This window comes from Strongylocentrotus purpuratus, unplaced genomic scaffold (assembly GCF_000002235.5).
Source record: "Strongylocentrotus purpuratus isolate Spur 01 unplaced genomic scaffold, Spur_5.0 spur5_scaffold_6, whole genome shotgun sequence".
Lineage (NCBI taxonomy): Eukaryota > Metazoa > Echinodermata > Echinoidea > Camarodonta > Strongylocentrotidae > Strongylocentrotus > Strongylocentrotus purpuratus.
Genome location: NW_022145612.1, coordinates 11062259 through 11089675, shown reverse-complemented (window position 1 = coordinate 11089675; position 27417 = coordinate 11062259). Strand labels below are relative to the sequence as shown.

The 27417-nt window shown below is 35.5% G+C and overlaps 1 protein-coding gene across 1 annotated transcript; it reads right to left on the bottom strand.

The window, feature by feature from the left end:
* Nucleotides 1-484: 484 nt before the first annotated feature.
* LOC100893345 lies at nt 485-17127 on the bottom strand. The gene is made up of 11 exons (XM_030973064.1): nt 16958-17127; nt 10922-10976; nt 9203-9349; nt 8608-8729; nt 7684-7813; nt 7311-7349; nt 6267-6448; nt 5286-5345; nt 4790-4865; nt 3914-4234; nt 485-3302 (listed from the first exon to the last, which is right to left on the bottom strand). The coding sequence occupies exons 1-11, from the start codon at nt 17072-17074 to the stop codon at nt 2920-2922; spliced, it is 1632 nt and encodes a 543-aa protein (XP_030828924.1). The 5' UTR covers nt 17075-17127; the 3' UTR covers nt 485-2919.
* Nucleotides 17128-27417: the final 10290 nt, after the last annotated feature.

Genomic DNA, 27417 nt, shown 5'->3' with positions numbered 1-27417 from the left:
AAAACATCTTCTTGATGCAAATGCGTGTATTAAACAATAAAAGCAATAAACTTCCCAATTTAAATTAATAAAAAACAAAAACAATTATATTGATGAACAAAAATATTGCATGGGTATGCTGGCAAGCCAGGATGAAAATATTTCATAACTTTGGACTGACTTAGCAACTATATCAACATACGAAGTAGTAGAAACAAAAAAGAAAAAAAAGAATATATCATATTTGGAAGCTGATCATGGATCTTGGAACAGTATCAATGTGGAAGAGATGTCTGCACCAGATGGCGCTCTTACTACCATTTTGACAGATAGGAATCTCTCAATTCGCAATGAACCGTCTATTTGTGTAGTATGTGTGTAAACACATCAATGTCTATATTGTTGATATTACATTACATCATGATATGGACCTTGTTTGATGAAGATCCTAAACCATTGAGCCCCTTACCCTCTCAAACACACCCACACATCCTCATACACATTATTTTTCAATAGATTTGTTTATTGATTCCAAAACAATACTAATCATTCTTAAAAATACAGTTGTTTTTCATCCTGATATGATTTAATGCATTTTCAATACATAGATTCTACGATTGATAAACACAAATGAAATCAGTTGTAACATAAAACAAATAACCCCATCCAACCAAACACACTACTGCCCCCCACCCGTGCGACACACGACACGACACACACAAACACACACACAAACACATTACCACACACGTACCACAAACTGTTCCTAGCCCCCCCCCCCCCCCATAATACCCAAAATTGGAGCGACAGAATAATAGAAATAATCTATATTTTAAAAAATGAATAAAATGATTAAATGACTATTAAAACGAGGCTATAATAACGCCACTAGGCGTTGTGGCGTGCGCCTGTAATCCAACAGTAAATAATCATATCTAATTGATACACGTTTGTAAAAAAAACAATCAAATCACACACACACACACGCACATCCATACACACTCACTCACACACCACATGCACTCCCACACACTTCCACCCCCACATCCTCATATCGCCAAACCAAGATCCCTCATTCACCTGAAAGGCACGTTTAGATATGAAGCATTAAACCGTAACAGTTTTTTTTATACTGAACACAAATGGCAACTGAGTGCAACAAAGGTCCTGTGCGTATTTACTAAAGCTCTGTGTTATAAGATACAGTATTGCCAAGCATGTTACACTTCCATCATTATGAAAAACAAAGCATCATGGTTTACAGCGACAATATCTGAACGAGGCATAACACAGTTTAAAACACACTTTCAGAGGACCTCATTAGCACCGTACGTCTATATGAATTTTAAAATGTCATACACTTTTCTAGTACTAAAAATAGTGGTCAACACCAATGCAGCCTTAGTCAATAAACTATATCAAGATTGTACATGATATCCACATTGTAGAGCGTGTTCTCAAATCACATTTCTTATAGTGAATTCTCTATGATTCATTAAATGTCCTAATCACCCAAATACTGTTCAAACCCATCATGTTTGAATGTCCGACTGGGAGTGACTGCCATTTTGGTAATTAGAGGAAAACATATTATGTATCTACTTTTTACCTAGAGGTACAGTATGACTACACAAGCCCTTGTGGGTGAAAACGTAATTCCATATTCAGATACATATTATGAACATATATCTACTTAAAGGCACAAAGCCCCTTAATGTAATCTGTTCAGAGCCAGGAAGGCATTAACATTGTATCAAAGTATATGACATCAATATTTCCTTCTGGCTCCAAAACAGATGTCATGAGAAACGAAGTTAATGAAAGTCAAAAAGGGCTAGAACACAATCTGGAATAAATAGATATCATATTGAAATATTCTGAATATACTTCAAAGGGAGTGCAGGTATCATCTATATCGACACACTCTTACTTTCTAAAAAAAAATATGCCTCATGTTATTTCATTTTGAAAAACATTATAAAATGTTGGCAAGGGAATTAAATTGCCCAACGATAACACATGACAGGGTGGTGCTCTTTCCTAACATCCAAACGTATTGACTACTTCAACTTCACTTGTTCTCTACTTGCTTCTAAAAAAGCTAAATATTACATTCATTAAAAAAAAATCAATATTTACAATCTCACTAAAAATATCTTAAACAAACAGGTTGTAATGTATACTAGATATGTCAGAGGAAATAGTTTATAGGATTCTAGGACACATTATTTTATTTGGCTTGACATATTCAAAATTGGCAAACTTTCTTTGAAATTAAGATCCTCCGTGACTGTGCGATCCTAATCATGGTTTGCAGCCAACTTAAAGGTTGCAAATAACCCCAACGTACTTTGCATTGTATGCGAGGGTTCCATGTCGCTATACTTTAATCAAGATAAGACCTCCAAATATTACTTTTCAAAAAGATATGGAGTGAGTTTCATTTTTTTTTTAAATAGCATGAAAGAAACTTGCTCCAGTACAAGGTTGCATAAAAAAGCACCCGCACAGAACTTAAGTTGAACTTCGGACGCGGTTTATGTTATTCTTTATTTTTCTTCATACTCTTTATCTTTTAACCCATAGAATGCGAGCTATTTTTTTAAAGTTTGACTTTATACATTAAAGCTGTACACAAATGATTTGTATATAGGTAATCTTAAGGTCTATATAATAATACTGTAGACCACTTTATTATGAAAAACACAATTTGTAGATAACGTGCACTACTAATGCACTCCTCTCCAATGAGAGTGAAAATAATATAGGAAAGTCGTTTATCTTTTGATGCAACCCAACTTCGCGCATTATCTTATTGCTAATTCATTCACAAGAGTGATCAATTTTTAAGGAGCATGAAATATCTTGAATTTTTATTATAAGATGTTCTATTCCTCATTAAATGATAAAAAACAATAGAGAATATGCATTGAGATTATACTATACTTCATCCCCCAGAGAAGTTAAAGCTAAAGAGAACAGTGTTCTACCATCCTCCATTGTTCCATCTGAGTACAGTGACTCTAAACCAGAGTCGGGCGATGACGGTTGCTCACATTTAGAGGATGTTTGGACGTCCACGGGGGAATGGATATCCACAACTTTACTGATGCTATCCATTTCTTTGTAAGGCATAGAATCGGCATAAAACTGACTCTCCTGCAAATTCAGTCTTCCATTGATCATATTGTCATGGTGAATAGTTGCTGGTACCATGGAGGGATTGGTGAATCTGCAGGTGGGGTCGTCTGAGTAGATGGTGGTTCCATTCGACAGAGTGAAGTGATTGATGTACTGGGTGCCATTCAGAGAATCACAGTCATCTGCAAGAAAATATTGTGACACTAAAGTTGTCTTTTGAAGGAAATCATTGAAAATTATCAATGAAGCCGATATCAATAAATGTTATGGATTTTCTGCAACACAAATCATGACATTGCAGATTCAGTTCAACAAGAACGTTAAAACATTTTTTTAATTGATAGAAGCACACACTAAATAACAAAGCAATTGTAATAAACTGTAAACGCGTTAGCTCCAAAAATAATATGATTTTAATTTCTTCAGCTTCAGTCTAAAAATCATAAAGCTGGGTTCTAATAATTTTACTTATAACATAAGTATAATAGCTATAATGAAACCCTGTTATATCAAAGCTAAAGAACACAGAAATATCAATATCAAGAATTGGGACCTGTCATTGGGACATACTTTTATTATTTTTTTGTTATAATTATGATTATTATCAACATTATTTTCTATATCGTTACTATTATCATTATCTCCATCATAATCATTTTTACTATATATATTGTTGTCATAAGTACTATGAGTAATATTAGTATTATCATTGTCATTATTATCATCGTTATTATTATCATAACATTATTTTTATACCATGATTCCCCTATGTTATGAAAGCAACCGGTCTTACTATAAGGAATGTTCTTGTGATGAGACATGGATGATTGTGTCGGGTCACCTCCATGCCTCGTCTCCTTGGGGGGACCAGGCGAGTGGGCGCGGCTCCTCATGTAGGAACGGAAGATAAAAAACAAGATCAGGACCATCAGCAATAGGCCTAGGACTCCACCCAGAGCTCCAGAGAGTGTTGCCAATGGAAGACTGGCTTCCGGGGTGACTGAGGTACGTAGATGTGAAGAGGGTGTAGGCGTGGCTGTAGGGGATGTGGTTGTGTCAGAGGGGGTCGTCAATGATGAAGGATGGGTCGTAGATGAGGCAGGGGTAGGCATAGCTGCAAAAAAAAGATGAATACCCGGTAATCATACAACGAAATTATCCCATTGTGTGCGGGAACCAGGAGGATTTTGTATAAAACCCTATAATTATATGGAAATGAAATTTCAAATAGTGAAGATCTTCAATAATCTTCTTCTTCTACCTATAGCCTCGGTCACAAATGCCATTACGAACGGCTACGAACGCCGTACGAACGATTTTCAGACAATGGAAATTCGGGAACACAATGGAAAAACAGGGAGATTCGTACGAAATTATCGTTCGTACGAACCTTTGTGACCGTAGCATTACTTCAAAGGGCTATGTAGCCTATCACATAGATGAACTAAAGATTGCAAGCGGTGTGAGGGAGACATATGAGCTTTAAATGGAATAAAGGAATAACATGCCTCAGGAGTAATCCCTGGAAGTTTTTTGTACTGTCAGCGTACACTTCATTTGCTGCCAGGCTGTTCCTTTTATTTTAAGTAGCATAAGAGAGGAGGATGTGTTATCTCGATTGAACGTAGCATGAATGGGGATTTGAAGATAAATAGAATTTAGAACTCACCTTTAACAGCGATTTCATTATCGGAGTCAATCCATAAAGGGATACATCCATCACACTGTGTTTCACTAATCCATACCTGAGGTGCAATTTATTTAAAAGAAGAATTCATAAAAGTGGTTAAGTTGTTTTGAATATTAATAAACCATGAATATAAGTATATGGATAAAAACAATATATTGCAACAGTTACTTTTAAAGTCTGATCACAATCGTGCAATCTTCGGTTATCAAGAACTGATGATGATCTTTAAGATATTTCTTAAAGGGCAAATAGAGAAAAGAGAAAGATATTTATAAAGTTAGGAATATCATGGACATATAACAAGAAATTAAAAAATAAATTGTAAGTCAAGACTAGTAAATTAACGCTTCTGAAATGATAAACATATTTTCATGTAATTGGAGGGTAACAATTTGATAAAAAGCATGTTTAAAATTACACACACTATTAGATCACTTGATCATGATTGTTTTACAATGTTACTTTCAAAACTTACATGTGCTCTATAAGTTCCCTCTTGCACGTTGTTGAAGAGCACAATAGGAGGTGCATTTTCCTGAATGAAATAATTACAGAAAGGTTATGAAAAACCTACATTGTATCATGAAGACAAAATGATGAATCTAATATAAATTGGAGATATACCATATTTCTTTTAAAGTGCATAAGAAGATATCAGGAATGAGAGAGAAAAAGAAACAGAACAAACAAGAACATGCAACAATTTCACTACTACTACTTTTACTTCTACTACTACCTTTACAAGCTACTACTACTACTGCTACTACTTCTACTATTCATACTAACATTACTACTTCTACTACTACTACTACTACTACTACTACTACTACTACTACTTCTTCTACTGTTTACCACTGTCTACTATTAAGGCCTAACAAAAAAATTACATTGCTCTTTATAGGTGCCAGAACCTGTGTCGGTCGGTGGGATATCTTTTTTTTTTAAATACTCCCCCCCCTCAAAACATCCACCGTCGCCCCACACCCCCCCCCCCCAAAAAAAAAAAAAAAAAAAAAAAAACCCGGGAACATTGCCCAAATCTCGCTGGTTTCTAGCTGGTACAGTGCATGGTATAGACTAGTACGAGGCTATGTCTACTTGTTTCCCGCTAGCAGGATTTGAGTGAGAATTTGGGAATAATTTGAAGATGTTATGCATTTATATCCCATTTAAACAAATAAAATACATATTTTTAAATTCTTTGATTTTTATTAAAAAGCCGACCGTAGATTTTAAGATTTTTTGGTCGGTCGCAAAGGGCAATTCAACATCAGTTTTTGTAACGCCAAATACTGATGCCATTGACTAAAAATATAAAGTATTAAGAAGTTTATTGAATGAATCCACGGTGGAGGCCTGTCAGGTGTTCCAGACTTTAGGGGCAAGAAAAGTTAAAAAGAAGTTACGCAAACTTCAGTTATATTCTTAAAAATGAGCTAGCAGCTCATTAACTCACCAAATTCAGCATGGGATTGAACCTGTAGGTCACCTGATAGTGCTCGTAGTTGCCTTCTTGTTTCTGAAGCAAGACTTCATAGACTGTATATTTATCGCTAGGCCAAAAAGTCACCTGCACGGAACCATTGGCAATTTGAGTAAGGGTTGGCCGAGAATATGGTCTCCAATTGTCAGGTGATTCTACATAGCAAACAAATTCATTTTCAACATGACACAAGTGATCTAATAACCTACAGCAGAATCATAGGTGAGGTTTACAAAGTTACACTGTGTAAGTCCTTTATAGGAATATGAGCCATGAATAGGGATGGGTTTTGCTTATAATGTAGAGCCCTTGGTATTCAACATTTCAACTATTTTCCTGAAGACGATCAGAGAATACATTGAGAACCAAGAGCTCTTAGCAACACACATCAGCTAGCTTATTCACGGCTTTTATTCCTTTGAAAGAATTACATTGTGTAACCCTGAAAACTTGAGCTACAATTCACTTTCTCCATCATAATATATAGTATTTACATTTCACTTATAAAACATAACCCAGAGCAGGACAGTGTCGCCTTTAAGTGATTTGTTTGCATTATCTTTTGATCCAAAAATGCTAATTATTGCACATAATCTATGTATTTTTAGCACGAGCAAAAATCACAGGAAATATGGGATTCATCTTTGTTGCAGTACATTGTACTATTTACAAATATATGTAATTGAAAATTAAATAGAAAAATTGGCAACATTGGTGGAAATCGTAACCATTGTTTCCATCTACAATTGGCATTTTTATTGTCTTTTGTAATATCTATTTGCATAGGTTCAATCAACACACATTTCCATTTGCTCCTACAGAATGAAGAGTGAACTGGAAATTGTTGCCAATTTGAATGGGCAAAGGTGATCCATTTGGATGTGTTGGGAAATCCTGAACCTCTCTGGATTTGCTCCTTCATGCATATGAAACGTATTGTCTAAAGATTAGAAAGAATAGCTGACATGAAACATACAATTTGGTCAAAAGTGACACATGTATATCAAAGTAACTTACCAATGTTGCATACAGTTAAATTTGATTCCTGTCCACAACCTGCACAAAATATAATAAATCAGAAGGTAAATATGTACAACAGAAAAGTAGCTTCATTGTCCCTTCGTATAACATTTGAGTTTGCTCATCATGTTGATGAATATGAAAATAATGAAAACTATACCAAAAACAATAACATATGCCAGGCAGTGTAACATAGATTCTTGTTCACATGAGCTTTATTGTATTCGATTTACATGTACACTGTATCTCTGATTAAATATATATTCCCTCTTTTAATAAGAGCTCTTTACAAGTTTTCTACAGTTCTGTAAAAGCTTTATCAAAATAGATTTGGTCACTTCTTCCATTCTATATTTTTACTGGCACTTACTTGGGAGTTTTGTAAGAAATCTTCCTTCATTTGAATTATCATCATTGTTTGGTAGGCTGCGGATAATGGTGATGTAATCCATGTCAGGCTGTGCAAAATCCCCATACTGGCATGTCACTGAGAAATTGGACTGAAAATAAACAAGAAAAATTGCATAGTTAAGGTCACAAAAAGATAATTTACTCTAAATGCTGGTATATAGTCCAAATTATGAGCACGTGGCTTTACATTATCTGTAATTCTCCATACTTCTGTAAATGTTAAGCTATATAGAATACTGAGTAACTGAATTTAACTCAATTTTCATTTATTTCTCCTTTTGTTGTGGAGGGGATGGATGATTTTAAACATACATGTATACAAGGAGCATACAATTTACATATTAGGTGACTGATGGTACCCTTTAGACCTAAATAAATTGTAGATTAATACTTGGGTAGTCTCATATCATCCATGTGTTACGTTATTGCAGGACTAGAGCACATCAAAAGCAATCCAAGTATGTGGAAGCTTATATAAACATATTCATATTATATTGACTGGGCTTTGAGGGGTACATCAGAAATATTGACCAAGCTAAGATCATATTGACGAGGGCAATATAGTCTTAGCGCGGTCGGTAGTTCTGATGTACCCCGAAAAAAGCCCTGTCAATATAATTATTATTACCTATACAAGGCATTTTTAAAACAAAAAAAATCTTAAATTTCAAATTTCTTTTTGTTTGAGAATTTCCATTTGAAAGATTTCCAAAATGTTAAGAGTCTCGCTTTCAATTTCCATTAGATAACACAATCATATGGATTGTTTTTCAAATATATTTTCTTAAATTTGATAACCTCTATCTAGTAAAACAATACATGCATAGTCTAATGGCTATTAAATCACTTTTTTTAATAGCGTAAAAAAGTAAATGCGACCTACCTGAGCATCACTAACCGTCAATGTTCTGTTGAATAATATTGTGACACAGAAGTATTGCGTTGCACAAATACTTTGGTGACACATGACTTTAACTTCATATCCAGTCAAATAGTTGATGCGATCTGGACAAAATAATAACAGCCATGAGTTTTCTGATTAAGATACATCCATTATATTCAAACAACATTGGTACATTCCATTGGTATGGTTTAAGGCTTGATTAGTATTATCATCAGATATCATACCGTATTTCATGGGGGAAAAAGCTTTAGTTTCCAAATTGTATATAAAGAGGGTTCGACCCTTCTCTCTGCCATGTCTATTTTTAATGGATTTTTTTGTTTACATAATTCAAATAACTTTCAAATGGGCTGAAATTGTGTATATCTGTGTACATGCATACTCCATTACGTCACTAGCATAGGCTTTTTTTTAGTTGGGTAGAAGGGGGCAAATATCCTAAAATTTGCTGAAGAGGACAATTTCATCACCTAAAATTTGGACTTGGGTACTGAAACTAAGCCACTTCGGTTTCAAGGTGAGCGCTGGTCATGCCCCTTAAATCTGCAAGTGGACAGTGCACTGTATCATTTACCTGTCGAAGCCTTCCAGCGAGGGACCAGATCAAGATAAATCTTCCCATCTGTTGCTATGTAGGAGGAGGAATAGGAGTCTAAGCCAACCTGGAGGGGAGGACCAGGTGCCTGATTGACAGGTACAGTGCCATCGGTTTCACAACTACCTAATCGAAGTTAAACAAATATATAAAATATTTCATCAATTAACAGAGCTGTAGGTACAGGGAAGCGAATGCCTCAATCAAATAATAAAGAAGAAAAAATGAGGAAATTGAGAAAGGAAATTGACAAGAAAGAATAAGCCTGGATCTCCTCTAGCCTCATATTTAATTTCCCCCAATAAGATCAGCGTCTCCCCCCTACACAATTATTGTGGCAGTGCCCCCTCACTGGTTGGACTCACTCTATGCCACCATTAATTTTTTCTTTAACCAAAAGAAAAGAAGAAAACAAAACAAAACAAAGATAAATGTTCATTTGATAATAGTTATATGTTTGAGATGGATTTAAATAATAATAATAAAAAGGCTGCTTTTAAAGTGCCTACCATCGAAGTCTCTTAACGATATAACAAATAAAATACAATGATAAACAATTACAAATCACTAAAATAAAAAAATTGCAAATGAACCTACAAATTACAATACATATGAAATATACATCAATGTGAACAGAAATTCTTAATCATTGAATAAATGTGTCTTAAGACAAGTTTTGAATCAAGAGTCCGAACATTTTTGACATTTAAAGTTAGTTTGTTCCCATATTGTGTTTTCTTTGGATGATTGACATCATTTATTTTCATATGTTTTCTTTTTTTTTGGCACTTGACCCCTAAGCTTGCAATTACACTTTATTCCTCGTCCTCTATCTCATTTTTTTGCAGGTAAGAGATTGAGTTGCTACCAGGATAAAAGAAGCTTAACTTTATGTTTTACCTCTCCTCAATAGGATATGGATCCAAGGTATTTCCCCACCTTTACATTTTGGTATCAAAACAAAGTAAAAAAAAAAAAGGTATCGAAGGCCTCAAAGCATCCTTCAAACATTGTCCATGATGTAAAAACAAAGATATCCTATTCAAGGTATAAACTCTGCATTAAAAAGTTAGTGTGAAAGAAAAAAAAATATGATCAGGGATATAAAGAAAGAAAGGAGAGATAAAGAAACAGAGAGAGAGAGAGAGAGAGAGAAAAGAGAGAGAACGAGAGAGAGAGAGAGAGCTGGCAGGTATAGAGCGATTAGTGGCAGGGGAAAAGCATACGCAATATGTGCGAGGAGATAAGAGAAATAATTTAAGACACATACCAAAAATTATAAACTTTAAATACACAACACAAATGGATCCTTTCCTCCATTTTCCCAAAGGATCTGTTGACAAACTCTGTCAAATGTTTGCTTTTACCTGATATGATTTAAAACAAAAAAATCAACAATTTAACAGGTAACTTTGTACTAAGCACTGTACAGACTTTACACAATGGGAGCATTTTAATCAAGTACTTTGCTGATCCAAGATTTTGGCATGCCAGCAACTTTTTTGCTCTTGCCAATGACAAATATGGCACCTAAAATATTCATCTCCAAGTTTTTGAGTTTTCATCAAAGTTTTCATTTTTTGTCAATTTATTGTGAGTTCTTCCTTTTTCTTCTCTAGTTACGTTTTGTTTGAAATTGATAAGATATCATGTATATATTCTTTTGAAATTAATACATAGAATTGTAGATGGACTTACTTGTGGTACTTATAACGCATGGTGGTAAAGATATACCTGGAGCTCCAGTTGCATCCTGTAAGAGGGAAAATAGAATGATTAAATTACAAATCAGGAAACTTATTCTTCATTCAGGTATACTCAGGTATACAGGTATACATCTTCTGTAGAAAACTAAAATCGTACTTAGATATAATCATCTGATGAGACTCGGAAGGTCATGAGTTCATATCATTTGAGGGGTTAATTACGCCCCTCTAAACTCTCAAGAGATTTGGGTCACTTTCATACTGAATGTTTCCTAAATTTCTTCTTCAAGTGCCTTCCCAAGGCTTGATGTTGGCAGCTAATCGATTGAAGCCACCTCGATCTGTAGCAACACCCCTCCCCCTACACAAAATATCAAGTAAGCTTTTACCAGGTACCAGGTATAGAGCAACCTCCATGAACCTCAAGCCATCCATCAATGGCTGATCTTAGCTTTACAACATGATCAATCGCAAAGCCTTCATGAAGAAATCAACCTAAAGCAACTTGAAAAGCTTTATAAATCACCTATCGAAATCTGTCAAAATATAATGACATACATTTTTATGAAAAATCTTTGACAATTTGAAGAAGAAAAAAGAAAGAAAAAAAAAAAACCATCAGAAAAAAGTAGGGTGTCCAGGAAGGGGGGAGTATGGACCTCTATTAGTGTTAAGCCCTGTTTCAAGGCCAAGTACTAAGCCCAAATATCAGTTTAACTTTTCTTTAAATACATATAACGTGAATCATGGCTAGATCTAGGGGGAAGGGGTCGTGTTTGTGCCAGATAGCTTTTGGGGGGTAAATGAACACCCAATAATTTTTATGAGCACTTTTCTTTGCTTGCTGGTCAGTCTTCTGGGTTATTGGACCCCCCCCCCCCCCCCACCTCAAAGTTTCAGATCTGCCCCTGTTGATTGTAAGAGGAAATCTTGTTTTTTGTCGTTGTAAAGATCTCTTGATGATTAACCAGGAGCTCCTTGGTGTCATTTCGCTGGCTACCCGTAACAAGTCTTTTATGCCTTTATGCGGTCAAATTTGCTCTACGTCTAGGATGCGGCCGCCGTACGCCCCCGAAATCGAGAGGTACTTGCGGCGGCCGCAGAGAATTTGCCCAGGCCTCATGGTCACCCTAGGGCGTATCCTTACATCTTTACAGGACGTACGGGTTGCTGTGGGATTATAACGCGGAGTTATAACTGTTTTTATTTGTAGTTTCGCCGTAGCGATTAGACACGCCGTAGCCATGCCGTAGAGCTGTTCCACGGCGACCGTACGCCGGGCATAATATGGTAGCCTTGCGTTTTATATACTGCAGGGGTAATCCGGTAGCACGGTCGCAGTATGGCCCCCCTTCGGCCGCCTTGCGGGCACCGTGCGGCTACCTTGCGTCTGCTTAGTACTTGACAAAACCTACGTCCGCCGCAGGGTAGCCATAAGGCGACCGTGCGTCATCACTTTAAAGGCAATAGGCTACGGCAGTCGCAGATTTTCTGTCTCCACAAATTCAAAATACGCCGTGCTAGCCTAACATTATGTGACCGCTACCGTATGTGACCGTGGGAATGCTGCGGCGGCCCTATAATTGCTATTGGCCGTAGATATTTTAGACTGCACGGCCGCCGCGGCAAATGTTACCTATACTAGGCATTACTGCTATTTACAATAAATTGCATATACAGCCTTGTTGCAGACAACAGTTGGTTTGCTTTAAGCTCTGAACTTTCAAAGAGCTTTTGTGGATACACAATAAAATCTAGAGACTTGCCTCTAGTAGTCTACTACATTTCAATTGACATGTAAATCTTTAAAAGGTCTTAACCACCAAAAATTACTTTACTTTACATTTACAGGTAAAGTGGTGCAATTATATACTAACAGTGAGTAAGTTTGTTCAAGGCAGGAACATCTAGCAGTGAAGCAGAAACAGTTATAAAGTTTAGTACTTGCAGCAAATGCCAGAAAATATCATATCCCAGGTTCTTTAAAAAGGGAAATTTATCCAAATGAGGAAGTGCCCTTTGAAAAGACTGTGTTCAAATCAGACCTACCAAATTATGATGAAGATTATGAGGAAGGAAGCTAGAAAACGTCATACAACTCCAAACAGGCATACTTTTTGTTATTATCAAGGTTTATTTAACATTGGTTTTCCTCTCTAGACTTGGCAATCTGTTGATAACCAAGGTGATAACCACGGTGATAACCCTGTACTGCTGTACTTCATGAAACTTATGAAGTCTTTTATTGTATTGGGAAAACAGTTTGTGTACAATTTGAGTACAATCAGCATAATTATATAGGCTTAATCAGCTCAACTTAAGTGCTCACTACTCCCATATTATATAGACCTATATATATAAATTGATCATAGGCGTTCATAATTTATATCATGAGACGATTCAGATAATTCATGTTTGCTTACTGGTATAGTTTATGTGTAATATAACTTCACTGAACTTTGACCATTGACATTATTATATTGAAACCTGATATGATTTCCTTCGTGATGCACATTGTTCTATGGTTTGAACTTCATGCCCCACTTGATTCTATACCCTGAAGTTGAAATATCATCCAGCACTTTGCCTTGCGCCTAGGCAAAAAATAAAAAGTTTTCCCCTTTTAAGAAACTGTTTTCAAGTGAGCCTGGGTAAGGATTAATCAAGCTGTGACAATCCCTATCTTTTTCAATACTTAGAACGAATTGGGATCTGTACCCCCATTTCCTTTTGCTTGCATAGTTTGTATTATTGTTATTTTATATTGTATTTGACCTCCATCATGAAGGGTGCAAATTGAAGTCAACATCCTTGTTCCCACCCCCCCCCCTAACAAAAAATAAAAATCATAAAACCGCTAGTGAATAGTGACGAGAAAGGTGGTGAGGGATAGTCTATACTGAATCAATCGCATCGTCATTAAGATGAGACAAACACCCTTGCATTTGGATTCCCTTAGAACCAGACCGAAACCGAAACCGAAATAGATCTCTGTGTCATGAATGTTGAAGATTTCTCTGTAAATTGACCCTGCATCAGTTTGACCTTTGACATGCTGATCCACAATCTTCTGAGTTCATCTGCCTGCCTGTGGGATACGTGCTGCAGTATCAAGATTAACAATCTTTAAATGGTTTGTAAACTTATGTGACAACATAATGGGATATACCACTCATAAACCGTAGACCCTATAGAGTCCATGCATAAACATACTGCCTATGACACCATCTTTGGTGGCAGATCTAGGCATAAATCTTACTTCAGTTGTCTGCAAACAAGAAAATCTTTTTTTTCCCCCATTCCTCTTCTGAGAGAAGCTCCACAAAAAAATACAGCAAGAAGTAGCTGGATTAAAAGGTTGTGCTTAAGGTATTCAAATTAATCTGAATGAGTATAAACTAAAATATTTGGTGTCATAAACAAGTTATTTGTACTACAATCTGAGTTCAAAGCGAAGTTCTTTTTTCCCATTCCTTTTCTGAGAGAAGCTCCACAAAACAAAAAACAGAAAGAAGTAGTTGGATGAGAAAGTTGTGCTTAAGGTATTCAAATTAATCTGAATGAGTATAAACTAAAATATTTGGTGTCATAAACAAGATCTTTGTACAACAACCTGATGGATAATGCAATGTAAGTTTGTTCCAAATGTAATGAAGCATCTAAATACTTCATCCGGCAAACATCGAGATACTTCATCCGACTTACACTATATCTGGGAGGTTACGCATGCCTGTCTCATAAATGATTTCAAAGGTTTATGCAGGTGTTGTGTGTGAAACCATTGACAACCAAAACGAATTGATCCCTCTCTATTTTGTATACATCAAACTGGCATACTTTTCACTCAATACTATAGAGTACCGAAGCTGTGACGTCATAAAAATCAATGTTTAGAATTTCTAAATTTTTTCTTCATTTTCCGAATGAGCATCAAAAATGAAGTTCAAATGTCGAAAATCAAATGAATAAATGGTTTTAGGCTCTGGCTCCTAATTGTTAGGAGCTAGAGCAAAAAACACTGAGTTCCTATAGGAAATATATTTATTCAGATGGTCATATCTCAGCCAATACCTAACATATTCAATTGATCTTCGACATAATTATGGACTTCATTTTTAATGTTCTTTCGGAATATGAAGAAAAAATTGAGAAATTCTGAAAATTGATTTTTGATGACGTCGCACTTCACCACTCTTTTGGATTGATTTTTGAAGGAAAGGACTATAACATAAGGTGAAGTTCAGAGGCTCAAATCAAGTCTCAACTATATATATTTCTTCCCGTATAAATAAAATTATAGAGGCAGTATAGGGTATCAGCAAACCTCTTGCCCACTATTAAGAACATCTCATTAATCACCTAAATAAGTTATGTAATGGTTTTATTCACAAGAAAATCTACTTAAAAGTTCATTACAAATTTTCCAGGATAGGAAGAACAACCTTTTTTTAAAATCGGAATTCCAAAAAGTTTAATTTCTCTTTACTACATTCCTTTGGATGGCCAACTCTTAATTTTCTGCATAATGAAACCCTTTACAAGTTATGTTGTTCGGACTTTAAATACTGTTCTGAACCACAAGGGTATTAAGTTAACTCGGTGTTATTCTTATAGTATATGAGTTAACACATTGTGGCTCCAAATAAACTGTATATGTTACATAAATGTCGTATGTGATACAAACGTTTTATTTTGGCAATGCACTCTTTATTGATCAATGTGGACAAAGAGTTAACAAGCTAGAATGTGAAGTCATTCAATGTTGACAGTGTGATTTATGGTCTCATCCTGAATTCTTCCTACATAAACAGACCATTGAACTTTCAATTTTGTCGAAAGTATGGTAACCAGAATCACATGACTACTGTTCCCCTTATAATGGACACTATGACATTCCATAGGAGATAAATTCATCACAGTTACAGTTTATTACCCACAAAGTAGGCATCAGTCAGCCATATTTGATGATTTGAGAATCACAGACAGACAGACATAGGCAGAGAAACGTAAAGATGGGGAAAAAGATCAAGAGAGAAGAAAGAGAGATAGTGAGAGAAAGAGGGAAGGAGAGAAAAGGGGGAGACAGGGAGAGTGAAAACGGTAGGCATGCACATTTTACATGTACCTGTGGACTCTTTTGTTCAATATTCAAACCAAGATCAAAAGTGTGAAAAAACCAACAAACAAGCACAAATAGTAGGCCCACTTCAGCATAAACATAACAACAGACATAGCAGACCTCCATCGAGGCCAACATAGCTAAGCTCCTTCCCAAAGTCCAAACACTTCCATTTTCAGAGTTGGGGAATCCCAGGTAGGCTTATGACTTTTGTAAACATTATCTTCAAGTGCTCTTTCACTTTCATCGAAAGTGTGATCTAAAACAGCTGTTCCATGAAAATTACACCTTACCTTCAAAATGATTCTGGAATGAGAAGAGAATCTAGATCTAGTTCATAGAAGGGTTACTCAAAAAATAAAACGCGACCATTTCAATATTCATGTTAATACTTGACCTAAAACAATCAAACAAGCTTTTGAAGTCAACCCATGCAGGTCACTTATATTGGATAAAAACTTGAATATACTAAAATTGTTTTCCGTAACCCAGTAAATCAAAAGTTAGAGGACAAAAGGTTTTTAAATCATCCAAAAGTGATATATTTCAGTTAAATTCTCTACTATTCTTTTCACTTTTCTGGAGTGTAAAATGTAGGCCTGCATTAAATTAAATCAGGAGTTGATCATTACATAATACATTTGCTATATACCAGCCACTTCGCTGGTAATCCACTCAGATTTCTCACAATATAGTACGTCATATCCCTACCATCAACACTATCAAATATGATCTGTCAACTTATCAGCAGATTTTCGGACGATGTCACGACTTGGAAGCTAACATTTTCAAGTTGTTTTTCGGAACATAACATTCTATGCAGCACTGATTATGCATTCGGATAAATAGAAGTATATATAAAGAAGAAAAACAAACTTTAAACAAAAGATGTATAGAATGTAAACTTACCGCTTGTTGACAGGGGCTCGTGCATGTCAGTACTCCAGAGCTTGCTTCAGATTTAAACAAAATAACACTTAATATAATTCCTACCAGAGTAGGGAGAGATAGTGGAATTCTAAACATCTTTGCCTCGCTCGAGAGAAACCGTGTTTATGGGCCTCTGAAAGCTCAACACGGTACCGTTTCCCACTACCTGTGTGTGTGCACCGCGTAATTTACTTCCGGAGGCGGAGCACGTACATGATTTATGGGGGGGGGGGTATAATTATGGTCGATGGGGAAAAACTTTCCAAGAATGAAAGTATAAACCCGGACTCTGAAGTAGCAAGCTAGATTACGTGATAGTTTTATTTCTACGCTGTTTACAATGAAACGGGGTGGTAATGGTATGCGGTATGTGCCCTAAACTGACCCGGGAAACTATAGTAAGTTCTGGCATGCATAGGTACACGAAAGGGAAGAAAAAAAGAAGTTTGGACGATAAAAAGTACCTGACAAATGGGATTCTTACTGTTTTAATGAGTTACACATGATTACTAACTTTGGAAAAGTACATGTAATGCAATTTTAGAAGAAGAAAAAAATTAAATAATGATTTGAATTTCTGAATGCACGATGTAGACAGTGAAGCTAAGTTTAAACGAGATAACATAAAAGTTAAAATTGTAAACAGTTCGACGAGTCACAACATTATTTTTTGTTCCAAAATTGTAAATTAAAGCTTTTTAACATGCTGGTCCCAATTAACCTTTACAGTGCTGCATCGATCATGTTGAAAGTGGGAATCTAACATTTTGCAGAAAAAATGATTTGACGTTTGAGTTTTTAGAGTGAGGGTGCGCCGATAATCCTAAGCAAAGGTTAAGGGGCCGAACTAAAATCTTGTGGTGTTATTTAGTTGGTTGCCGGTACTATACGAACTAAGCACACCTTGTTTATTCAGAAGACATGTTTCGATGAAATATTCCTTGTCGCCGTGTTTATTTACCAAGAAATCTGTCTTGGTATAACCATCCGTGTTGCAAGAGAAAGCACAAATCAAACGAAAATAGTTAAACCTTTCAAAAAATTATCCAAATCAGAGAAACTGGAAACAAAAGACAACAATAAAATTGCGTTAAAATCTCGGAAAATCGGCGGTATTTCTGAAAGAAACTTCTCAATCACTATGCCACAATTAGAGACTTTCGGATATACACGTCGGCCCCATTGTTGAATCTACTTGATTTCACTCTAAAGAATATATAGCTGTAAACTTTTACGTCTTACTCTTTAGTTATAATCATATTATTTAGTTTATTAATTATTTAGTTTAATCATAAATATTCTACAAACTTTCAACAAGCGCGTTGCTCCCTTTCGATACTCGCTAATATGTAATTCATGTGACTTGCTCTTCAATTGAAAATGGAAACCATTTTAGTTTATCAATAATCTTGTACATGTCTATGTCTTCTTCCCCTCATGTTGCTCATTTCTCTCAACTTTCTTTTTCGCAGATCTAATATTGTTCCTGTCGCATTTCCTGATTTTCATTACTATCGGAGGAAAATAAGATTAAGAGGAAGTTGGTCCGTTTTTAATTTCTTGACCATGATTCTTGGAAATTAACTTACAACCACGGACGCTTACACTCAAATAGTCGATAGCATACTATTATAGATCCTCTCAAAAGAAGAAACCTTTCCCAAGTCATACATTTTTAGTCATTTTGTGGTTTGAAAGAAATGAGAAACACATCCGGCATTACATCAAGGTGACATTACACATTCAACCAATTTGAAGTGCCCATATAAATAACAAATTTACAATAGTAATTACAACTTTAAAAAAATCGTAACTTTTTTATTTTTTGTCTGATTTAGTTCAAACTTTGAAGTCTATTATTGTTGGCTTTTTTTTTAGAGTAGTTGGATTTTGCTTTAATCCAAATACATATATTTGTTATCTGAAGGTTTGCGACCACGAAACAAACACACATACACACACACACACACACACACACACACACGCACGCACAAAAGCGATACAACATTATATAACCTCTCTACACACAAATATTCAACATAATTTGAACATAATCAACCATTGCAAGTAACTTCTAGATAATTTGGTTAATCATTGAAAATACATGACCACTACTAAATATGACATTTAAATTAACGATAAGAACATCACTTAACAGCAACAAATTACAAGAAAACTTTTATTTTCTGTCATACTCCGACATGTATGAGTAAGATTTATTAGCAAACAAGACAAAATCTGCCTCTCCATCACAGTTTCCATACACAAAACTGAAAATATACATCTTCTGCTGTTGCAATGTCAAGCCAAGGGCCAGGGTAATGTCTTCTTTTCTTTATTTGTTATTACTTTGAATATTATTCTGTATATGAACAAAGCAGTACTAGAATGCAGTAATGAAGAGAAATGAGTTTTCATGGAGAACCATTTCATGAGGACTACATTTTCAAACATCAAAAGCCAATTTCAACGTTTAAAAGGAGTAAAAAAACCTTTTTGATTACACAGGGTTTCAAAGCATTATATTATCCACTGAGAGCCATAAGGGCATTAATTCCTATACTTTTATACAGGTTTAATGCTCTTCTGGCTCTCAACAGACAATATATCTCTAGATCGGGTATCACTACAATACTTAGAGAATAATCATTATCATGCCCAATGAACTTGGAAGTTATACACCATTCCATCTCATAATCCACATAATATTTCATATTGCATTTTTCAATTTAGTAAGAGACGTTACAAACCAAGTGCCTTGTAAAGAGTTCAATTTAAGTTCATTCCTAATAACAGTCAAGAGACTTTTTATAATAAATTTTGCTTATGCAGTATTTCATTTCTTTAGTATAAAGAATTCATATTATATTTCAAATTTATAAATTCAAGATATTGTTTTTATTCCTCCTGTTCTATTTAGGTCCTGAACTCAAGGTCTTTTTCAACAATCAATGACAGTCGTTTCTACTAATTCTATGCAAAGGGGACTTGACAGTCAAAACTTAATGACTCAGCAACTTAGTAGTACTTGACATTATCATACCAAGCAAATTTTTTCTCACTATTGCAGAGGGGGGAATCCCACGCCCACACAATGAACCATTTCCTTGGCCTCGTGACAGGCCACAATTTCCTTCAATTGATGTGGTAACAGATAGTTTTAAAATGAATTGAATCTGAACATTGTTTATTACTACAGTACCATGCCAATTAAACATACAAGGTACTTTGAGTTGCTAATCCTCATACCTGTATATTGATCTACCTACCGGTATGAGGATTAGCAGTCTCGAGGTGTACTAATCACCCAACAAAGTAATTTGTATACAGCTAAAGTACAATCAACTTTATGACACTTTTAAATTACATTCTATTGGGTAATGGTTAAGGACTATAAATATGAGAATAAAATTAAACCCTAATAATACAACCCAATTCAAACTTGGGTTCTATACAAAGTAGGTACCGATGCATGGACTAGTAAACTGACAAGTCATTATTATGTTAATTGAGAATGTATTTAAAATTTGCTATATCTCTTTTATAGCAATATTTGAAGCTCAAATTTTAAATACAGTACAGCAACATGGTATACTTGTTGGTGCTTGGTGCACTTAAAAAGCCAGAGGAGGCTTAATACCAAATATTGTCGTTTTTTCTCATTAATTTCTATGATGTATGTAAACCGAATAAAGCATGTACTGCATCTAGGTTTAGTCCACATTCATATTGATATCAATACATTTTTTTGTTTATTTGATGTTGCAGATCTTTATATCCTTTTAAGAAATTTCAGTTTCTAAATCAATACTACGAAATATTAACAGTTTCCTGTTGATACACAAAATGAGGAAGCTCATTGGAATTTTACATTTCCAAAAACTCTTTAAAGGACAAAGAAGGAAGTCATATTCAGTCAGATTTTGAAAATCCCTGACATTTTATTGATATTTGTGTTATTATTTTCGAAAAGGCCATGACCTCTTCATGAATATTACTGAAATCATAGGGTGAAGTATGAATGTTGCTAATCCATTGACTCATGTGGTTTACTAGTATTACATGAAAGGGACATATTAAATATCTTAATTTTGAATGTTCTACTTTTTTTCATCAAATAAATACAAGTTTATGACCAGCTTTAACATTTTGCATTTACTCGTTGGCTACAGAAACTGTGTTTTTTTTTGTGATGAGAATTCAGTAACCATCCAGTCCATGAATGATTCCAACATGAAAACCATACACATGCCAGTCATTAATTAGCAATGCTAACATCCCATATTTGGGGAAAGTGTGAAAATAATAAATAATCCATCCATACTGCATATGATGGGGGAAAAAACAACAATTCATTTCATTTTAAACAGTACTTCTAGTTCACCCTTTATACACTCTATTACATTTTTTTCCAAATCAAAATACATGCATGAATATCCAGTGGAAAAATAGAACATTAATGCATTTTTGTGCAAGTATAAAAGACTCTATTTTGCATTGTTTATACATATCAACACATGTACTTCAGGATCTTATATCCACAAGCTACAATACTGCATTTACATGTATCTATAACTGGATGAAAAAGTGGAATGTAAAGTACATCTAAACCCAAAGAGTACAGGAGGAAAACTGAAAAAAGTATCTACATGTATTTGGAAAGACTATGATATGCAAATCGTGCCCAGACAAAAGCTTTGGTCTAACACAACATGGTCCTACACGATCCCTTTACTATATTGCAAACCTATGTGAATGACTACACAGCTAAAAGGGCAGTTTGAATGTCCACTCATCCATTTATCAACAAAATCAAACTATTTTCTATTCAAATTCATGTCTAAAATTAGATACATGTACTAGACATTTACAAATTAACTTCGAAGCATGAATGGGCTATGTATAAATAATAAACAAAAATAAAATCAAAACTGCACATAATGTTACATATTTCATTCGGTTCACTTCAAAACAAATAATACTATACACTATGTACACGTAAGAAGCACAAGGAAATAAATAAGTGCCCATGTTTAAAATCAGAAATGATAAAAAGTAAAATAGGCCTTTCAAAATTTACAAGGTAAAATTTGCCTGAGATTTTGTTTTCTTTGCAGAAGTCTAAAAATATAAAGAGGTTGTGCTCAAATTTAGTTTACTTAAGAGAGATTAAAGTGGCAAGTGCTTTGATTTTCAATGAAAAAGACATCCTTTTATGTCTGAAAGACTGTTAATGTTTAACACTGTCTCTAATGAAGACAAGAGATTTATGAAGTATTAAATATTCTATCAATGCATGATGATTCATATGATGCTCAACTAATTTTTGGATAACATCACAACACATAATAAAAAGAATAAATTAAGTTATCAGGTCTTCATGAGCTAGACACTCATTACAAATAGCTTACAGGGGAAAAGTCCTACTGGCATTTCGGATTTCCACTTTCCTTTCTGGAAAGAACCACACAACTTCCAAATTCTCCCCAGCTTTTGTTCACATTTCCTGAAATTGTGTTTATATTGGCTCTGATTAATCTGTAAGGGAATCGTTAACTTCTCAAAGTGATTCCCCTGTGTGTTGTATTTGTTCAAAAAACAAAAAAAAGGAATACCATTACTGCTATAAATTCATTTCACTAAAGCACATCATCTCAATCTCTTTTATCTTTTCCCCAGAAGTCATCACGCCTCTTCTTGGCTCTCTCGAGTACCTCAGATGCTAGACTGCAGCTGGATGCATTGGACATGGTTGATAAGGAGAGCTCATCGCTGTCTCTCCGCCCCCTCCTCCACCCCTGGGTGGGGTCAGGTTCCAATCATCGGGAGACTCTAGACCGTTGGACCTGGGTGACATGAAGGAATGGAGTCTTTGCACCTGCTGAGAGGCAGCTTCTCTGGTCTGTGGGACGGCCGTCTGTGGGCGTCCGCCGATCCTACCAGAATGCGGTCTTTCAAGGGGACCTACAAATTAGAATGAACATGAAGTTAGAATATCTAGAATGAACATGGAAGTTAGAATGGTCAAGTTAAAATGGTCAGTCTATTAATCATCTGTGAAGAGCCAGAAGGGTGTTACCTCCCAGTATATGAGTTAACATCCTACTGGCTCTCAGCAGATGAAATTTGATCTACTAATGTTTTATGATAATTTTTTTATTTGTAATAAGTGCATTTTGCTGCAATCTGAATTAGTATCCTGATATTCTTTCATTTAAACTTTACAAGATCACAAAAACAAATGTCTCTAAAATGCCTGACCCTAATTAGGGAGTCCCATGTTTTAAGGGTAGAAAAATAACAAACACACCCACAAAGGTGTAATATGTCACTTTCTATGGTCATAAAACAAATACACATAACATTAATAAGGAAAGCAGAAGAGAGAATCATGTCAGCTAATTAAGTTACTTGGTCTGACATCTTCCAAGGTGTTTTCAAACATTAATCTTTGGTTTGATCATAATCTCTCATGTAAAACTGACAGGCAAATGTTTCTTCTCAAACACATGATAGCGATGATACTTTCAATCTTACCTTTCACAGCAGGAAGGACTATTTTGGAACACCTTACAAGACCCCCCCCCCCTCAACATTTAAATATAAATCATCTCAAATAAAATGACAGATGTGTCTTCTTCAAACCATGGCAGTGATGATACTCACCTTTCCCAGCAGGAGGAGCTGTTTTAAGACCCGCCCAGGTCTTTGGCGGCTCGATCTTGTTTGGGATGGTTGGCATCCCGGGACTGGTTTCAAAGAATCTCTCAGAGTGCCTCTGGAAGCCTGGGGGATATCAGTTCCTCGTTGAGAGGATGTGGATCAGAGGTTCTCCTTCCAGCTGATGGTGAGGAGTGCAAGAATCTTCCCATCTGATTAAGAAACAGTAGGATAGGAAAGAAAATTACTTTTAGAACATTTTAAGTAAACAATTAAACAGAAATGGTACCTTTTGGAAAAAATTCTTTGATAATTCTATTTTTAATGTAAACCAGAATTAGTCATATGAAAACATGCAAAGATCTTAAAGGAGTCACACCAAGAAGCAAAAGTGTATCGAATTGATGCAAAATTCATATCATTGCGAAGGGGAAGCCTTACTGATCAAATACAACAAATTTCCTCCTGAAAATATGTTTGGGCCCGCAGAAATCAACTTTAAAAAATGTTAGTTTTGAGATCCAGATTTACTGCGATCAGCAGTCCTTCGTATGACGTCACTATTGTGACGTCACACCTTGGACACGGCTGTCTAGCTGCAGACTAATACACGCGCGACTCCGGTATGCGGCCGGTACCGAGCTGTTTGTCCAGGGTGTGACGTCACTGTTCAGAGCTCGCTACGCTCGTGTGTTTGGCTTACGTTCGGGGGCGCTTGGGGTCTAAGAAGGGTCATGAAAAATTGCATTTTACGCCTTTCCATGATATCTATATGATTTCTCAGCAAATTATTCGTGTTTTTCAAGAGAAAATCTTTCCATCCATATGTAATTTGTTCTAATTATCAGTTGTTAGTAAATTGTCTTTGTGTAGCTCCTTTAAAGAACAAGAAAGAAAAGACAACTGGCTTAATTTAATAACATAACACAAATATTTAAAAAATGGGTACGACGTGTCAAAAATCCCCTGCACTAATAATAATACTGAAGAAGACATTTTTTGTTGTTACCCTATCCAACCCTAGACAATCTCTTCAACATACAGTATCATGTTTTTGCAGATACACGTATATGAAATCTAAAACTCAGATCACCTAATTATAACATAGTTTGCATTTATAACAATTAATTTATCTTACAGAGGGTAAAAAAAGTAAAAAGGTCAAATAAATATTAAGCTTGCATAATTCTAAGATTACTGGTCACAATTAACTGTGCATTAGATTCATCCTAATACCATTCAGGCAAAGATAAGGATAAGGACTGTATTTTAACAAGAAGAATCTACATCATGACAAATAATAAATTGCACTAGATAATCCTACATGTGCAAAGCATTGTGTTCATACCAACATTCATAGTTAATATCTAATATAAGGCTCGTGTACGACAGCATTTCCAATGGCATTATCATTATTTCATGCGCACACCCAGTGAGACTCGTTTCACTTCACCTGGGGGGTGTTTCACAAAGATCTTAACTTGAACTTATCTCGAAGTTGGACTTAAATATTATGGAAAGCCTTTGGCATCTATGAGAATATTTTGTAAAAGTTATTTTAAAAGGCATCAAATGGTGATTCAAATCATTAATATTTTGTATTACCAACTGGGATTTATGTTCTTGATGTGGAATTGATAAAAAATCTAAAATACTTGAATTTTTGCTTTTGAATATATTTGATTTTAAGGCTACAAATGGCTCTCCATGATGTTTAAGTCCAACTTAGGATCTTTGTGACCCCCCCCCCCCCAGGAGTGTTGAGCCATATTATTTCAGATTAAGATTCAGATGAGTAGGCCCAATGTATACCTGTTTTTGTTGGGTGGGATTACGAGGAGGTGTCTGCTGCCCCCGTGTAAGTGTTATGTCTAGATCAACATCATCCTCATCATCATCATCACTATCATATTCAAAGCCTTTTGTGATACCGCCAGGAATGATTGCTGTAAAATAGAAGACTACACGATGTGATGAAAATTGTATATTAACACATAATGTAAATTTACATGACGCCAATATACATGTACAATCAAAGCTGTCTATAGCGACCGCTCAAGGGAAACACGAAAGGTGGTCTTGTAGACAGGGGTCTTTGTAGACAGGTTCTTTTAATACATGTTTCAATGAGAAACCATTTTCAAGGGAAACAAAAAAGGGGTCTTTGTAGACAGGTGGTTATTATAAAGCAAGCTTGACTGTATTATATATAGAACATGATAGAGGATATATGGAGTGGGCCAAAATCATACAATTAGTGATTCCTATTCTCAGATTTGATTTACAGCTTCACATATCCATGCAAATGTAGATTAAAGCAAATGCCATAAAAAAATCAAAGTGCCAGGCTTTAATTAGCTTCTAGTATTTGACCCATTACATCTGCCACTCTCTCTTCACCTATGTGTCTCTTCCTCTCTCTTTCTCTTTCTCATTTTCTCTCCCCTCTATCTCTTTCCCTTTCCGTCCTTCCTCTCGCTCTCCATCATTACAAGGTTAAAAGCAAACATAACTATAATTTCATTTCATAAAATAAGTCTGTAGGCCTAATGGTCAGAAAATAGATCCCCTTTACCTATTACACAGTGAGAAATCACCAAATCAAGAACACTTATCAATATGCAAGATAAAGTATATTTTAATGAAAGGGAGACCATATTTCGAGGCAAATCAGGAAACTGGAAATCCAACTCCAGACTGCCTACAATGCAATCACACCCACCGACATGCCAATATTTATGAAGTATGAGTGTTGGACTCACCTTTGACAGGGGCAGACCTTGCAACATATGTACGACTACTGGGCTTCATCGGCTCTCCTTGCCTTGGATAGGTTACTATGGTTTTAGGAACATGGGTGGCTCTTCTTCTTGATGCTGGTGAAGTCAGCAAGGCACCTCCTACCGAAACAAAAAAAAAACATCAAGTTTTCACAGTGATTTCTGTCGTTTGCTAGCCAATTACTTCATTCTGATGGGGATACATGTGCAATAATATCTTAGAAGTGTGACCAATATCTATTTTTTAGAAGTACCATAGAATACAGTAGCTTTATTTAAAAAAAAAATTGTTTGATGAATTTTAAGATGCCATTTGTCTTAGCATTTCCCCTGTAATGTTAAATAGAGGTTGCATAAAGCAACTCCTACTCATTATAAGTATACATGAACATGAGTAAAGCTGTTAGCCTCTCCTTTAATGAATTCTCTAAAAAGGTTTTCAATAATAAATTTCACACTTTTTTTGGGGGGGGGGGGTATTCTGTGCTCTTAGATCCAAAAGTCTAAGATCCAAATTTCCTGAAAGAATAATGGCGAATATTCAAATACTAAAGGTGATAAAAAAAAATCATTTACACTATTTTTGACCTCTCACCCAATTCAAAATAATCATTCAGCAAATTGAAATTTACTTGAACATCTAGAAATATAGTACACCTAGAGGTGTACATGTGTTTAAATGACACATCTTCAAACTGTGGATTAATTACATGGTACGCGCTTTGGCTCCCGCTATGGCACTAGTATCCTTTGGAAAGACAATATTCTACATTTGTCGCTCTCCGCCCAGGTGTTAAATGGGTACCAGTAGGAAGGAATCTCTTGAATGCTGTGAGCACCGAAATAGGTAGTCTAGCTGAGCTGGGTCGATATGTACACTATCACTATCCAATAGTATCATCATCATCAGGGCATAATGATAGAAAGAGTACCTTTTGCAGGAGTGGTCCTGTCTAAATGGTGTCTCTTGCTTCCATGTGACTGTTCAGACTCCCCCCT

Bases quoted from the DNA above. Each gene is read 5' to 3' on its own strand.
- LOC100893345 (XM_030973064.1), bottom strand. From the start codon at position 17,074: ATGTTTAGAATTCCACTATCTCTCCCTACTCTGGTAGGAATTATATTA. The intron at 7,814-8,607 runs GTAGGTCGCATT...GTTTATTTTCAG, and splicing joins TGACGGTTAGTGATGCTCAG to TCCAATTTCTCAGTGACATG. The intron at 6,449-7,310 runs GTAAGTTACTTT...TTTGCTATGTAG, and splicing joins TTTAACTGTATGCAACATTG to AATCACCTGACAATTGGAGA.